At 37.9% G+C, this 17204-nt stretch overlaps 2 protein-coding genes across 3 annotated transcripts in view; one reads left to right on the top strand and one right to left on the bottom strand.

Moving 5' to 3' along the window:
- mlphb (melanophilin b) overlaps positions 1-11046 on the bottom strand; it is a 110969-nt gene extending 99923 nt beyond the window's left edge. The window contains exons 1-2 of one of the 2 annotated variants that reach the window (XM_042494408.2): positions 5181-11046; positions 5033-5110 (exon numbers count right to left, since the gene is read on the bottom strand). The gene's annotated coding sequence lies outside the window, so the exon portion shown is untranslated. Of the gene's footprint in view, positions 1-5032 lie in introns of both variants that reach the window. The other variant, XM_042494409.2, reaches the window with a different exon arrangement.
- LOC148188464 (collagen alpha-3(VI) chain-like) overlaps positions 1-17204 on the top strand; it is a 34883-nt gene that overhangs the window by 3484 nt on the left and 14195 nt on the right. The window contains exons 2-3 of the mRNA XM_088082898.1: positions 13863-13977; positions 15586-16218. Coding sequence (XP_087939024.1) covers positions 13893-13977; positions 15586-16218 — 718 coding nt within the window. The 5' untranslated portion in view covers positions 13863-13892. The remainder of the gene's footprint in view (positions 1-13862; positions 13978-15585; positions 16219-17204) is intronic.

Below are 17204 nucleotides of genomic sequence, written 5' to 3'. Positions count from 1 at the left end.
AGTTTTTCTCCAGATTTTTTTTTTCTTTTTTCCCTAAGCATTTTCTCCTAGCTTTTTTCTTTTGTTTAAATCTGCTAATTACCCACAATTTGCGGGACCATTTTTGCCAAGTTGTTTATTGCTTTTTTCCCCATATTTTTGAAAGAAATTAAAAGTGATGATGTTACAGGTTTCAAAGGGTTAATTGGCCTAATGATTAAGTTAACAGCCCCCCTCTGCTTAGGTGTGTTAAAAATGAATGGTCCAACTAACTGATCTCACACAGCTGTTTCCAAACAGCATCCCTTTTTGTGACAAGCTATCTCCGAGTGCTTCCCTCTCATCCTAACCAACAGTGCTACGTTCAGAGCTTGAGCTCAGCGTGCATGCTGACGTTGGCAGGCCATGATGCTTGAACACACATCTGCTAGGTGTCAGACTGACTAATCCACAGCAGCTGTGTGGAGCTGCCCGCCCAGCCTGCCTCCCCCTCCCTCTTTAAACTTTATCATTGATCCTCCTCTCATCTGTGCCACACATGTCACGTCACATCCTTCCAGCTGCAGGGCGGGCTGGGTGTGCAGGTCCACTGCAGGACACCAGTGAGTGGCAGTGTGGAGTTGTCTCACACAGAGAGGCTGCACCGCAATGTGGAAATGACTCACGTCCCTCATGACTTCTATTTCACTGATCTCTTAAATTCAATTTTGTCAATAATTTGCAAAGTGATGTCTTGTGCATGGAAAAAAACCCAGGTCCATTCATTTTATTGATTAATTGATGCTTATTATCATTGATAAGTGCTGTTGACAGTTGAAGTGATTCTGTTTTTACAAGGTTTCAGTTTGTAGTTAAGCTGCAAATTCTGAGCAAATGTCATTATACGGCCTATTAAGCCTTGAGCATGACGTGTGGTCGCACACTGAGGTTTCTTGTTAGATATGGACCAATTCCAACTGCTTAATGTGAGCTGTGCAACACAGTCATTTGCATATGTGCATGTTAACTTGATCAATTGCTCCAGAAATGAGTCCTAGAACGCAGAAATGAGTTAGCATGTTAGCACTTCCAGTTCCCTTGTTTCAAAGTCTGTGTTTTTTTAATGCAGTTTTAGTTAATGCCCCCCACCCCCCCAATCATGTTTAAAAAAGATAACAAATACAATTTGCTCAGGTTTAAGAGGGTTAAACAGCTTATGAAAGGCGTCTCAACTCAGTACAAAATACTGACGTCAGCTGTACCAAAGTGGCACGATCTCTGTACTGATATCACTAAAAAGTCATGCAAGCATCTCACGACATTAGAAATTCTTCATTCAAGTAAGGCATGTGTTGGTTCAGTGTGTATGGTGAGGGTCTGTATTTCATCTTTAGTTGACTTATAGAATGTAGACATGAGGTAAGGTGGATTTTTTGGCCACTTGGGGCAGTAGAAACAAGCTGTAAACAAAACTTTTAGATTGATACAATTCAACTTTTTAGCAAACAGTTGTGTTTTCACACATTCAGAGCTACATTCTGAGTAATGTTTCTGACCACCTGATGAATGCAATAATGCATTTTTCACTCCTCTCTTATTGTTGGTCTCTATTGAGTGAAAATTCAGTATAAAGCCAGCTGTTTCTATCTTAAAGCTTCTGCTCAGGGATGCCTTTTAAAAGTCGGCATTCATAGTATTTAAACTAGAATGAACAATTACCAATTGCAGCAACCTTTGTGCATAAAGACCTTTTCAGACACCTTTTTCTTTTTATGGAGTGACTGAGTCACATCCCTCTTCCTATCCTAGGAGGTCCGCTTGGTGTAGCTGGTGTAAAATGCAATTAATGACACTGCTATCTGTCTATGACGCTGATGGAATGTTGTGCTGTACTGTACTGTTTGAGTGTGTTTATGTGCATGTTTTTTTTGTGTGTGTGTGTGTGTGTTTGTGTGTGTGTGTGGTCTTTGCTATAAATGAGTGTGTGAGGTCCAGCTGGGAACATGCTTCTAAGTGCTCATGGGCACACTGCAGCGTCTATCTTGCTCTGTAAATGCAAACTGACAGTGTTAACTATAAATAATATCACTGAAAAAAAATCTGCTATATACACCGTATGGAGCAGCATGTTCTGCTCACTGTAAAACATAAACTGCTGACTGTTGAAATGCAGAGCTCCCTTTGGAGGCGTGACACGTAAATGTGGTGACTGGGTAAAGATTAAATGATGACTCAGCAAATCATAGAGGCACACACACGTGGACCTCAGCAGGAGAAAAAAAGCACAAACATGCAAACAGATCATTGTTCCTCGTCTTCTACCTGTTTGTTATGTTTAGTCCATGGTGATGTTTTATGGAGTTGTCTCTGCCTTGCTGAAAGGCCCAGGCATGCAATATGACAAATACACCTGGATGGTCTATGAGTGAGATTTAACAAAAAGATTTCAGGACTTTGGCAACTTCTAGTGGCAGTAATAAAAAACACACCATAATGGATTGCAATGCATGCTGATAATCCTCAGTCTCATGGATCTTAACTGGGGTCAGTCCTATGGAATAATGCCAAAATACTGGATTTTCTAACTTTGATACAAGAACTTGCAGATATATGCATGATGATATGCCGTACCATTTTGGAAAAACTGACATTGAGAGCATACAATTTAATTTAAAAAAAGAAAAAAAAAACATGAACAAAATGACAAGTTTTCTTTTGGAGAACAGCTGAATGAATTCCCTGAAAAGACAGTGAAGTCAGCAGTAACCAAGCTCACTATCTTTGGTTCTAAAAAAATTATGGGAATTGTACAATGAAACCAATGCAATGTTTTAGTAATGCTTTCTTTTGGTTCCCAGAATGTTCTTCTTAAAGTTAGGGTAACATTCTCTATTAATATAAAAAACATATGGTAACACATGACAATTTACATTACATTTCAAAAATGTTGTAGAATCTCAGGCCTCAATAACATGTCCTGAATGTTGCTTTGAAAATGTTGTTCCCTTGATCTCATGTAACATTGTGGGACTGTTTTATAAATCACCTAAACATCCTCAGGATGTTGTGGTTATAACATTACATCTTAGTCAGCATTTAACCTCATAGCAACATTATTGGAAATAATAAACATCCTCATACCTGGTCGCTCCCACCTATAAGGGGCTTGCCTTTTATTATCGCTCACATAACACGCCTACGCGGCATTGGATTGGAAATAATGACGGCGAGTGCTGCAATAGAAATAAAGCTGCTAATGTTTTTAACATCTATCGCCATGCTTCTTGAAATGTTATCGTTAGAGGAGAAAATGCAGAACATCACTCAGTGGAAACTTGCCCAGTGAAGTGCCAGTCTCAAAGAAAAGGCATCTTGTGTTCTGCTTTTTTTTTTTTTTTAAAAAAATTTAAATATAAACAACAACAAAAAAAACATTAGTTAGCAGTTAATGTGTGTCAGCCTTTCCAAAGCTAAATTAACCAAGACTGACATCTGCATACTGCAGCATGCATTAAAAATATTTATAAGCTTTTTGCATGAATAAAAACAACAGCCTATTCTTAGGTTGTGCACATATTCAAAAGCCTCTGAGATTGTCACACATATAAAATGCAAGTCAAAAACAAACAAAAAGCGTACTTTATAAGCCCATATGCAACCAGATGGAATGAAAGAGTGATGAGAAGACAGCACTGTGAGGGAGTGAGAGGAGGCGCAGCTATGGGGGTGCTACACAAGGGTGTGTGAAAGAGGAGAGGGTCAGATAGTAGGGGTGATAGTATGGATCTTGAGGCAAATGAGCATTAAAACTGTTTCAAATATTCAGTATTGATTGAACGGGAAAAAAAATCAATACTTTTGACATCACTGACATGAAATGGGCTGAAAGCAACACAAAAACTGTTACTAGCTGTTTCTGTCTGGTTCTTCTCCAAACAAACACTTCAAAATTTTAAAGATGCATGTCACACTGGGGCTTTAAGGTTTGGAGGGACGGCAGATTTCAAGCAGTTACCTGTTACCTGCAGTTAGCTTAACAAGGGACTTATTGAGTTTCTTTGGAATGCCACGGGCATGTTTGATGCAGATGATTTGGACTGAGACCTTGTAATCATTTTTGGGATTCTGACAGGGATTGAGATGTATACCAGAGAGTTTATATAATCAGATTAATCAGTGAGGAAATTACGAGCAAGTAACATATTACACAGTTTCCGGCTTGTTAGATAGTTTGATTATGTAAATTGTTGTTTTTCAAAGCCACTTGCGGGTTTTGGGGTCCTGAGGGTATTTAAAAGAAATACAAAACAAGACCATTTCAAGTTCAATGTCCCTCCATTAGGCCAAAACGAAAAACAGCTCCCTCATCAATGCTTCAGAAAATATCTGAAGTGCCTCCCTACTTTTGCTCCACCCCCTCCCCTGTCATAATTACCTAACAGTACCTTATTAATAATGGGTGACATAATGTGAAAGGCTTGTAGTGATAAAGCCATGCAGAATCACCAACCAGCTCTACTGCTGCTAGTTTTCAGCTGAACATATTTGCATCTTTCAGCTCATTTTTGTTTTACAACTTGCAAATTTTCTGTTTTGTTTTCTACTTAAGCTTGTTTTTAGCGCAGCAGGCAGCTGTTTTCAATGAAACACCCCCAATAAACCCACTGTACACGACCTGCCCAGCACCAAATAACTGACACACACAATTAACAACTAAGGCGGAGAACATGTTTGAGCATTTAGCAGCTAAAGAGCCATAAACAAGGGTCCAATATGAGCCTGATCAATATATCAGTCAGCTGATTTCATCAGCCCACACAGGCCCTTCACAGACATATCAGTATTGGCTTATCACACATTTTCATGGATAAAATTTCAAGATTTCCATGACTTTTCAGGACACATAGTATTTATATCATCATATATATCTATATCTATCTATTTATCTATATATCATATCCCTCGTTCTCTATCTCTCTCTCTTTATATATATATATATATATATATATGTATATATATATATATATATATATATATATATATATATATATCAATTTCAGAACTTTTTACTTACCAATATCGGTATCAACTTCAGGTCCAAAAACCCAGTATTGGTCAGGCTCTAGTCCTAATGTATGTTTGTCTGTTGAATCTGTAATAAACAACTGTTTGTTAACACGTTTGCTAAAACAACAACTGATTTAGATACAGCACATTTTTACCTTAGTTCTTCATTTTCTCTCTGGTCGAACTCCACATGCTGCCATTGTTTTGGCTGCTTGTATCAGTGAAAACAGGACTCCACTGTGCTACTGTGTTTTCCTCTGTGGCGGTGAGGGGAAGCCATAGTGTTGACACTTCGGCCAGGCCTGGCAAAGTCCGCAGTGGCTTTTGAGTGACCTGAAATCACATGAGCATGAGAGGAAAACACAAACATCTGTTTCAGTGTCCAAGAGAGCTTGGATTTCCTTGAAAAAAAAGGAACTTAGTGATTTTAGGTCCTATATCTGGACAGTGACAGCATGAGGAACTGAAGGGACATATATTTCACAGTGCAAGTGTGTATTCTGTTCAAAGGATACTTAAAAAAAACAAAAAAAACAACTCTTTTTTAATATATTTTCCAATTGCTTTACAGGTTTGTTTTACAGAGAAATGATAATCACAGTTCTTATGTGCATGATCTTGTCATCATGGGGTGACCCCACCCGCTTCACAGATGGAAAACACTGACACTGTGTGTGGCATAAGTCTGCAGCTGCCTCCTAATAGTTTAGTATTCCCAAGTCTTCAACTGAATAGCCAACATTTCTTAAGTTTGTTTGCTCACTGTGTTTTCACGATCACAATGATGGGTCTAAAAGGTGAATACAAATGTTACTGTTTTCCCCGTCAGTTCAGACTTTCATTGTCATCTGCAAAGTGCAGTCTGCATAAACAGCTGACACAGCAAAGTGTAAACACGGCGACTCTGAGGAACTCAACGCCTGCAGTGTTGCATTAAACACGACAGCCACATGTTTATAATTCATTATTGCTGTGTATTATGGATGGCTTTGATTCAAGTTGAGCTGACCCTGGTTTTCCGATTCCTGTGAAAGACGCTCTTTCACTGCACTGCAAAAGAAAACAAAAAAAACTTTCATTTAAATAGGATTGAAGTGCACCTTTTGGAAGATCAGAGGGTTTCACTGTAGACAGGTACATTTTTTTACATCGGACAGTCTGGCTGTGTGTTAGACGTGGAATCAGACGCAATGTTTTAGCATAACCCTTTAACCTGGATCGACATCAGTTTTCTTGTGCGGCATTCACATGCCTTTTCCTAGCATTTAAATGTCTGAAACCTGGGGAAATTGGTTGATTTCTTTCAAAATCACAGGAAAAAAACATAATGGACAATAGATTGGCAACATGCCAAAAAAACTGTTAAAGGTGACAAGGAAATTATGTGAAAATTAACTGAAGTTAGGCAATTGTTAGATATCATCAAAAAATGGGGTAAGTTGTAAAAGAAAAAAAAAGTTTTTAATACACCTAGTTATATATTCAAATTTATGTTACGGAATAAAAGAAAAATGCATTTTTATTTTAGGTCTTTCTTTTTTTTCTTTTTTTCTTTTCTTTTTTTTTTCAAATTTCTTGCTAATTAGGGCCATTTTTTGTAAAGTGTAAATGGGTGTATAAACTTATTTACAAAAAACAAGGCAATAAAAGGGTAGAAGAAAATGTTTTCAAAAATGTAACAAAAAAAAATTTTGATGAAAAAATAAAGTGATACTAAAATAAGTGTTCAAAAATTAAATGACACGAACACTAACACACACAAAGAGGTTCACCAACCTCTGAAACAGGAGTAAAGATAACTGGTTCCAGAGTGCTACAGCTACTTTCTTTGGCCTTCAAATGAACACGCAGCACCCACACTGCCACACTGACCCACAGGCACCAACATCTGGCTTCCTCAGTCCCTGTATGCTCCATGCTCCTGATGAGCAGGTTAGGCTCAGGTGTGCTCAATCACTCTCTGCACAGTGAGGAGGAAGGGAGGGTGGCACCAAGGAGGAGAAGTCAAATGACGCCACTCAATTGGGGCACAGCAGTGAAATCTGGTCTACAGTTGCCCAAAGGCTCAATAGATGTTACTCTATCATAGAACAAACAAGTTTGTTATAAAAGACCATAAACAAACACTTACTGTATGCAAACGCCCAATTGTATTTCTGCCACCATCAATTTAAGTGTACCTAAAAGTTTTGATGGGTTGAGTGTGCCGAAAGGGGCTAAAAATAGCAAAGAGCACCCTTTTATTTTTAGTGCCATCTTCTGTGACCCCCAAATATCACAGCTCCAGTTACACTGGAAATGTCTAAGTCAATCTAAGGGCATTAGTCAAACTCTCATGGGGGTCAAAGAGCATAACTCAGCCTCTTTCAACCAGATACCAAAAAAGAAAAAAGGAAACAGGCATGAACATGTGCGCACCCACCTTTCACCCGTAACAGTGACAAAACTGAGTTTGTGTTTTAATATTACGGCATTTATATTATGTTTTTTTGGGGGCATTAGTGGATGTACCCTAAAGTTTAGGGAAGCACTGGAGGGATGCCAGTCAGATCTCTGGAACAGCAGAACAATACCCCTTCCCCACCAAAACTGACATGTGACTTTAAACACAGGTAAACCTGCTAAAACTAGGCTACAGACTTCTTTTCCATTGCCAGTAGAGCAGAGTTAAAGTAATAAAACCACATTGTAAAAATACTCAGTTACAAGTTAAAGTCTGCATTGACCATTTTACTATAACTATATTCAGGAAAAGGTACTTCAAGTATAAAAAGTAAAAACAAAAAACAAAAAACAAAAAAAAGAGAGAAAGAGAGGGAGGGAGAAAGAAACCCCCACTCAAAACTCAAAATTGTCAAAAAGAACACCACCAAAACTCAATTTAAAAAAAAATAGAAAAAACACCCACAAACTAAAAACTATTTAAAAAACACCCAGAAACTTATAAAAAGAAAACAAATCCACAAAACTCAAAACTATTAAAAAAAAATAGAAAAGATTTAAATGTTTGTGTACTTATCAGCAGCTGTTTGGTAATTTAATTTATAACTGATCAATTTATTAAAACATAACACATAAAAGTTTTTATGCTAAATCTAATCTGTTACGTAACTAAAGCTGTCAGGTAAATGTAGTGCAGTAGAAAGTACAATATCTCCCTCTGAAATGCAGTCAAGTTAAAGTGTAAAGTAACACGAAAAGAAAATATTCAAATAAAGTACATGTACCTTATATCTGTACTAAAGTACAGCACTTGAGTAAATGTACTCCGATATACTCCACAGTATGGATCATATTCAACCCCTGTTGTAAATACTTGTTGGAGTTTCCACACACAGACATTAGTATCTTTTCTACATTACATAAGCCCTATTGTGACATATTCATATTCGTTAAATAACCTGATGACAAATAAATGAACAGAACTTTTATTTGCCATATTTTAGAAAATCAAGATCTATTATAATATGTTATGCCTACAATGTCCACTAGAGGGCAAAGTCATTTTCAGTCTTGTCTCTCTCGAGCCTTAGTATCTATGATACCCTTTTCTTGTAAACACTTTAAAACCTGAGAAAATTGGCTTGATTTCTCACAAAAACAGCTGCTCATTGTTAAGCAATGAGCAGCTTAACAAGAAATGAGTACGAAAAAAGAAAAGAGTTATGAGAAAAAAAATAAAGTATAAGTAAAAAACATTAAGAGACAATAAAATGGTCATAAGACAGTAAGATTTTTTTTCTGTACCATACTTTTAAATATAATTATAAAAATTACAAATACCATTGTCTGGAATTTTTTTTCTCCCTTTTTTGGATAATATAAACGACCCACAGCTAATTTTCAAGTGATTTTTTGGTGACCTTTTATTTTTTTGTTCTTTTAGTCTGTAACATAATTTCAAATATATAATTGAGAGTATTAGAAAGATAGTTTTCCTGAAACTTCCCCTCATTTCTTAATAATATCTAAATAAATGCCCCCAGCAAATATTCACATTATTTCCTTGTCACCTTAAATTTATGCAGTTTGCATTTTGCCGGACATCTCTTGCCAACTTGCTAATTGCCTTTTTTCTCATGTTTTCAAAACAAAATCAAATCCATTTTCACAGGTTCCATAGGTTTCAATGCTTGTGAAAGGTGTCTGAACGCTGTTGATCCAGATTCTAAAGGGTTAATGCCCACTCGACAAAAGAAAGCACAGCTCTGTTTACCTTTCTTGCTACAGCAAGATCCAAACTTATTGCACATTCTTGAAAAAACCCCTCCTCTTTTATTCCCATTAAAGTAATCATGCAGTAAATCTGCTTCTACCTAAATACCACTTTTCTTACAGTGCGCTCATTAGAGCCGCCCTCCGCTGCCAGCAGGCACTCAGACTGTTAAAGAGATTCCTCTGGGACTCTCAGAGCTGTTTGCTTACACTCCCCCATCATTAGCCTAATGGTGAAGACTTCATTGGCAATTGGCCATGTGTGCATCTAAGGCCATTTTATTTTTTAAGATCCCTTTTTATTGTATTCATATACTTGTGTGAAAATCCTTCCTGCAGAGTGGTGAGGCTGCCACATCGCAGTTGGAATTTTTGGATTAATTTTGATGGCATTTGTTTTTATCACATCTGAGTTTTAAGTTTCCTTCAGTGTAATTAAAATGTAATTGCTCTGGCTGCTCTTTTCTGGACCCATGTTGTCACCTGAGGGTGGTCTGAAATCGAATGAGTTATGAGTGTTTGTGTGCTCTCGAGCATCTATCTTTGTGAGGACCATGGTGAGTTTGAGGCCTGTGGGAAAGTGAAGGAGTTCCTCACTTGTCAAAGGGCTGTTTGAGGGGTTAAGGTTTAAGTAAAAGTTAGGTAGCCATGAAGCTTCGATGGCACTCGAAGGATACAGGCTGAGGAATTGATAGTGTCAAAGTGATAGCAAGGTGAGACTGAAAATGCCTGACAAAGATCTCTGTTTGATCAAAATATTGCACAATAAAATGACCAGGAGCTTTTAACCCTTATGAACATTTTTTTTCTACACATGCTTTTCATGCTTCCATTTTTGATTATTTTGGCTGTGTTCATGCACATGGCATACATTTTGGCAAGACTGTGTATTATTGTTTAATCTTGGAATTTCCAGCTCAGCTCCTACAATAAGTGTAAAACATGGTGTAAACAAAATTGTTATATTCATAGTGTTAAATGCAAAAAATGCACATTTGAAACCTATTCAAACTGCTATTTTTAATCCAACAGTCATCAAATCATAAAAACATGCATTGTATTATTCCCGGGTGTCATTTTGGCTTTTGCCTTGAAATTTCTTATTTTTAGTACAGTATTTTCCACCTGATGAAATCATTTTACCATATTTGGCATATGGAGAAAATACATGCTATTTCCACTAGGTGCACTGTTACAAATAAAGTTGCTGCTGATCATTGATATATCCCAGGCTGTGATAATAAAAAAATCTACTTTGCATGTAGTATATTGAAAGTAATTATTTGTTTCCCATTTAAAACACTAATATCATGACAAAAATCATAATGAATATTTGATATTTATGTTCCGGACTGAAAAATAAAACTCAATAAAAGTAGAAAATCATATGAATGAATAATATTTTTTAAAGCTTGACTTTAAATAGCACATTTTGTGTGCAGAGCGATACAAGTGTGTGTAATATTAAAGCAAGCCTTGAGGGTTAATAATAGCATTTGTGTGGTGTCACTCTATTGTGATAGGTAGATCTGTTTATCATTTACACTAAACTATAAAGAGAAATGTAAGAACATAAGTGAAATAAGTAAGCACAAAAAGCTGCACATTATCTCCATCCTCTCCAGTGTTACATACATACTGAACATGCATGCATACCTTCTCAGCAGTGAACTTCATTTGACCTTCCTTTCATTTCCTGTGACATGACTTAACATCACAATGGAGGGAAATCTGAATTAATAGAACCCCCACATCCCTGCTGTAAAACTGGACTTTCCAGTCCAACACCCCTCTTAAGAATACTTTATTTTGTGAGCTGGAAAATCCAGTCCTTGCCAAGCAGTTAATTACTAAAGCACATTGGCTGGTAGTTTGAACAGGTGGTTTTGATCATTACCACTGCGGGCTGCAGGTTGGCTACTGACACACCGCTGCAGCTCCCTTATTCACAAACTAAAAAGGTGTAAATGTTTGTCCCCAGGAGTGCTGGTGATTCCATTTTCACTTTTTTCCAAACATTGCAGCTGCACATGAAAGGTACCATGTCTATTTTAAAGCTTTGGCAGGATAATAATTGCTTGCCACTGCCTCATGTTAAAGGGACAGTTCATAACTTTTATAGAAATTTATTTTTGTCAAATTTGCAAAAACTATCACTACATCCACACAGCAATATATGAGACAGACGATATGTAAAAAAAATCATATTACTCTGTCTCTTCATATTGCATTACTGCATGTAAAGCAAAACAACCAATCAGAGCCAAGGAGGTTCTAATGCAATCATGCCAATCAATGTTTGTTATATGCATCATGATTCTTGTACTGCCTTCTCTCCTTTTGGTCTGAAATGTTTTCAGAAAACAAGAAAGTTGGTCCATATGGTGGGTGGTGCGTCATTCTCATGTTACAGCTAAACAGTGCACTAAAACATGTTTCTAAAAACATCTGACTTGACAGAATCTTGATTCATATTTGATCAGAGCTGCCTAGTTTGACAGTTTGAAGTTCACAAACAGTGATTGACATGATTAACAGCTGTGTTAGAGACTTGATATTGATATATTATTTTTTTGTTCAGCAGTGGATCGATTCTAGCAAAAGCCATTATAGGCAATAGGAGGAGGACGGACATGAGTTTTTTCACAGTCTGTTTCATGTGATACCAACACGCTGTAATCCTAACTCATCACATAGTGCCGCTCTGTTAGTGACCTTTTGCCTTCTCTTCTGACGTTGTATCCCTATGCATCAGCTGTTTACATTCCGGGATGCCGTTACCATGATGTCAACAAATGCACATGGTGGGATTATGCTGCACGGTCCTTATGTTAACACAACAGTGCATGACAACCAACAAGGACTGTCACAATGGTTAGGATTAGGCAACAACGTCATGGATGGTTAAGTTTAGGCAAAAGAGGCACCTGGTGAGAAAAAAACCTCACATCCACACGGGAAGCGAACTCTGGACTTCTGCCCAAAAGTTGTTTGTTTGTGGGATCCATCCACCCCTCGCCATATAAGCATGCTCGCACACTTCATATCACATTGTTACTGACAGTGTTATTACCTGCTGCTGTCCATTAACTCTTCAAGCAGACACGACTGGTTCCGTCCAGCCGCGTTCTCAATTGATGCCGCCCGTGTGCGTTGCATGTGGATGCGCCTGGCGTATAATAACAACAACACCAGACCTCAGTGATGCGGGTGGCTGTTGGTGTCATGCAGTCACGCTGAAAGAAATGACAGTGGATATATTTGACGAGTTTGGAGTGAGAACGGGAAATACTGTGTGGGTGTAGTGACAGTTTCAGCAAATATGACAAAAAGTTAATTTCATAAACATTATTTACTTTATTTAGTTTACTTTATTTTGATTTTACATCTATTGGAAGATCCACGAGTGGGAGTTGCCATTGTCAATGCCAAATGCACCACAATCTCATCACTTACAAAGGGACATATATACTCTATCTCTTTCCATTACAAATGGAACAAAAGTTTCTTCTCCCTTGGACAAGCAACATAGCACCTGGATCTTCAACATGGGGTCCACAATCCAAATGAGTCCTCAGAGTTACTGCAGGAGGGTTGCCAAATTACTGTTTGCTAATTTAAGTTAAAATTTAAGTTCTTTTTTAATAATTACCAAAAGATGAATCTAACAAATTAGTAGATACATTGACTTAGTCAAAAAATCCAGTTCAATTAACAGTACACAACATTCATGATAGGGTCACTGTTACCCATGAATTCTTGTGTAGTTGTGAGCTAGCTAATGCTAAATCACAGCGCAAAATCTTTTTTTTTTTAATATTTCCATTGTGCAGCACTTGTCCATAAAGTTGAGGTGAACTAGTGAGCTAACAGTTATTTACACATGTTCTATTAAAACATATTGGCCATTTAGCTGTACATTATCTCGAGTTCACAGACATTTTTGTGAGCCACAATGGATTGTTTCTTTTTTTCCAGCGAGAGACTTTGACACAGTCTTTCTAAGAAAAACACATACAAAAATGCAAAAGGTGAGGCAACCCGATCTAGCCATGTCTATCAGCTAACGGCGAGTGCAAACGAGACAAGACCCAAAAATATTCAAGGAATTATCTCAAGTGCAAATCAGTCTTATACAATGTATGTGGTAGAGCTCGCCGCAGTATTAACTTTCCCGCCCATACAGTGGCGCTGAATGCCAGATTGGCTAACACAGCTGTCAATTATTTTATAAAATCCCCTTTTTATTGCATCAAAAAACTAATTAAAACCAAACTTGTAAGGAAAAGGAAAACTTGAACAAACATCACTGTGATTGGTTGATCTGAAATGACAGAAACCATCTTTGGGATTAAGCTTTTACTTTGGCCCATGCCTCACTGACTAACATGGAGGGGGGAGGCTTTGTGACCTATACTGCAGCCAGTCAAAATGGTTTGGCTTCACTTTTTGGGGCTGTCATACTGTCCATCTGGTATAAACACACTGTAGAAATTATCTAATAAAAATAATCATATTAGAAAACTAGGCTCATTTAACATTTGAACTGTTGGTTAGGCCTTGTTGTATTAAGATAGCGCTGCTGGTTCATATTCTTATCTTTTTTCTCTCTGGTCTCACAGGTGCCCCCTTTGCTGTTTTGGTGATAGAAGATGAGGAGGCATCGGTTGTTACCACTCTGTGCCCTCCTGGGTGTCCTGTTCTCAGGACTTGTCCCTAATCTTGAGGCTCAGGATGGTAAGTTGAATTCAGTCAGCAGGGTGTGCTCATTCTGCAGATGATCTGTCTGCTTGTAATGACTTTTACAGTTTTCAGCAATGCTCATATGCTATATGTATCTATTTTTTCCAAATTTTTGCTCCCCTAAAAGTGTACATCTACATCTGCACCTGATTATATTGCAAAGGAAGATTTTGTTTAAAGTGTTATGACATCCTAAGAAAAACAAATTACATTCTTGAGGATGGAGTAATTATTACGAACGTTGGGCCTCATTCACCTACTGCCAGTTACACAGTTTTAACGAAGATCCTAGCATTCACTTGCATTGTTTTGTTGGGAAATTTTCAGATCAAATTTGGAATTTGGTTTTAGGGATGGATATAATCTATGCACACTAAAGAGCACTCTAACGCAATTTATGTACTGACATGTTCATGCAGAATAATGGATTTTTGTGTTTTCTTTAATTCTGCAGTTGTGTAATATTACAGGTTTGCTATGACAAATATTTTAGAACAATTTTTGTTATTTTTATTACTTTTCAAAATGCATTACAGCCTTTTAAAATAAACAAGAAACTAACACTTCAATTAGCATCAGTTATGTTAATGGAAATCTCGCCATCTAATAATTAGTGATTGATCATACTAGAAAATATCAGGCTCAGGACAGAAAGTGATGAAGCAGCAATCTGTTGTTATTGGCTTAAAGAAATGTTGCATAAAGAAGTCCACCTTCACTTTCTCTCCCCTTCTCTCTTAACACAAACACAGATTCAGACAGCGCCATGGTGCTTGTCTCTGTCATCAGTCCTGATAGTTGCGCTACCATAATGCATAAAGTTTGCAGATGGGGTGGTTAATTAACGCACATTTTTAACATCCCATGTGTCTTTTGTGCTATTTTATTTTATTTTGTGATATTTTCCACTCCTGAGGCTACTAAATATGACTGTCACTTTATGTAGAAATAGCCTTCCTCAACATCAGAAGTTTTTTTAAATTGTTTTCAGAGTCTGATGCTCTACTCTCTTCGTCATTTGAGCATTAGTACTCTCAACTTTTCTTTGTCCTCAGTTTTGGTGTTTACACACGGCCCTGCAGTCTCGTGCCCTCTATGGGGATGTACAGGGCATTCACCTATGCTAATTTGCATAAACTAACACACGCTTTCAACTTATGAAGACCATTGGATTTATTATTATAGGGACACACGTGAACATTTATGGAGTTTAAAAACACATTTTGAATCAGACATAGACTTTTCTCAGGACCTTTCCCACGAACACATTTAATAAAAACTTAGGAAAATATTGGTGAATGATGCCCATCGTTGGCAAACTGGCTATTTTTGCAGTTATCAATCAATGTCTTTTTTAAAATCTGAATCAAAATATTTACCTCAGCATCGGACAAAACCTTGAACAGAGGCCCAAAGAGTCTAAATCCATTGTGATAGTTTTCGTAAACAAAGCAAAAATTCATTAAATCAAACTTTGAAATGTCTAAATATTTCAGTTGTAATGTGCTACAGAATTAAGCGCTAAAACAATCCTGTGGTACCAAACATCAAGCATCTTTTCACTGGTCTTCACTTTTGTCCTCCACACACTCTCCTTTGAAGATTGTGCACGAGGGTTGGGAGCTGACATATACTTTCTAGTGGATTCATCTTGGAGTATGGGCCAGGAGAACTTTGAGCATGTCCGGCAATTTTTGTACAGCTTGATACAATCACTGCACCAGGTTGGAGGGGACAGGTTTAAATTTGCCCTTGTGCAGTACAGTAATAAGCCACAAACTGAGTTCCAGCTCAACAGCTACCCAACAACAAAGGGAGTCCTGGCGCACATCAATGCTATGCCATACCGTGGGGGGGGCACCCGGACCGGCCTGGGCATGGATTTCCTGATTCGCACACACTTGACCACTGCTGCGGGCAGCCGTGCTGTTGAAGCTGTGCCCCAGGTGGTGGTAGTACTAACAGACGGGCGCTCCCAGGATGACGTGGCCGAGCCGGCTCAGGTGCTGTGGCTGGCGGGCGTGAAGGTGTTTGCAGTGGGAGTTCAGGATGCAGTTGACTCGGAGCTCAGGGAGATGGCTAGCAAGCCCTATGACTCTCATGTGTTCAGTGTAGACTCTTTTCTGACTTTACGGGATATAATCCAAGATTTAGTGGTGGGGATTTGCGGCGCAGTGACCCAGTCAGTGGGTGGTCCTGTGGCAAACGAGGCACCCGTGGCTGGAGGAGGGACAGGTAATGAAATGGGACCAGTGTCACTACCATTACTAATGTGCCCACATGTGCAGGACGAAGCTACTGCATATGTGGCCGTGACTGGATTTTATTATTAACACAATCAAATGTTTTATAACCACAATAACCTTTCCCTGTCCACCTGCAAAATTAACATCACTTGTATTGTCTGACCACACTTAATATGTCCCTAATGCATTAAAAATCACAAAAAGATCTGCATGTGATTGACATCCCTACAGCCTTTAAAATTTTAAAGGCGCTTCACAATAATTAAGACACCATTTCTGGCAAGAAAGCAACAGAATAACATTGTAAAATCCATAAACTGACACCTCAGACTGACATTTGTCCAAAAGACCTTTGGAAAAGAAAAGGGACTCAAGGATGCCTTACCATTTGAAACTTCACATCTCAACATCAATCAAAGAGCTTTTAACAAAAGCTAACCATGCACCACTGCTTATGTGTCTTGCATTTTCTGTGTTTGTCTTTATCAGTCACAATGTCTATCTGTGTAAAAATATGTGCAATATTCTGTATTTGAAACAGTGATGAACCTGTTTGGACTCATCCTTGACCTGCAGAAGTACTTGGAGAATATTTGTATATGTAGATGCCCAGTTATTAAATGCCATATTTTACTTTACTGGAATGACAAAAATACATTCCATGAAACTATATACATAAAAAGTGAAGTTTTCAAAAAAGACCTTACCTTTGCCAGTATACTTGATTCAAATGAACATGAATTGGAAAAAACCCAAATGGACATATCTGGACTCTTTTTACATTAAATCACATGTAATATTTTCTCCATGCACTGTAAACTTGTGGGCCCCAAGGATGCGCCACAGGGTCATGACTGGTCACTTTATCTGACGTGCGTAACAAGAGTCTGCATGGGATGGCTGAACTCAATGGAGCTCATTACAGGGAAACATTTCACACAAATTTAACAAAGAAATTTGTATTACGTTTAATTT

This window comes from Plectropomus leopardus, chromosome 10, assembly GCF_026936395.1.
Source record: "Plectropomus leopardus strain MGB_pleo_1.0 chromosome 10, ASM2693639v1, whole genome shotgun sequence".
NCBI classification, from domain to species: Eukaryota; Metazoa; Chordata; class Actinopteri; order Perciformes; family Serranidae; genus Plectropomus; species Plectropomus leopardus.
The sequence above is the reverse complement of the archived record's forward strand: the minus strand, read 5'-3'. Positions and strand labels throughout refer to the sequence as shown.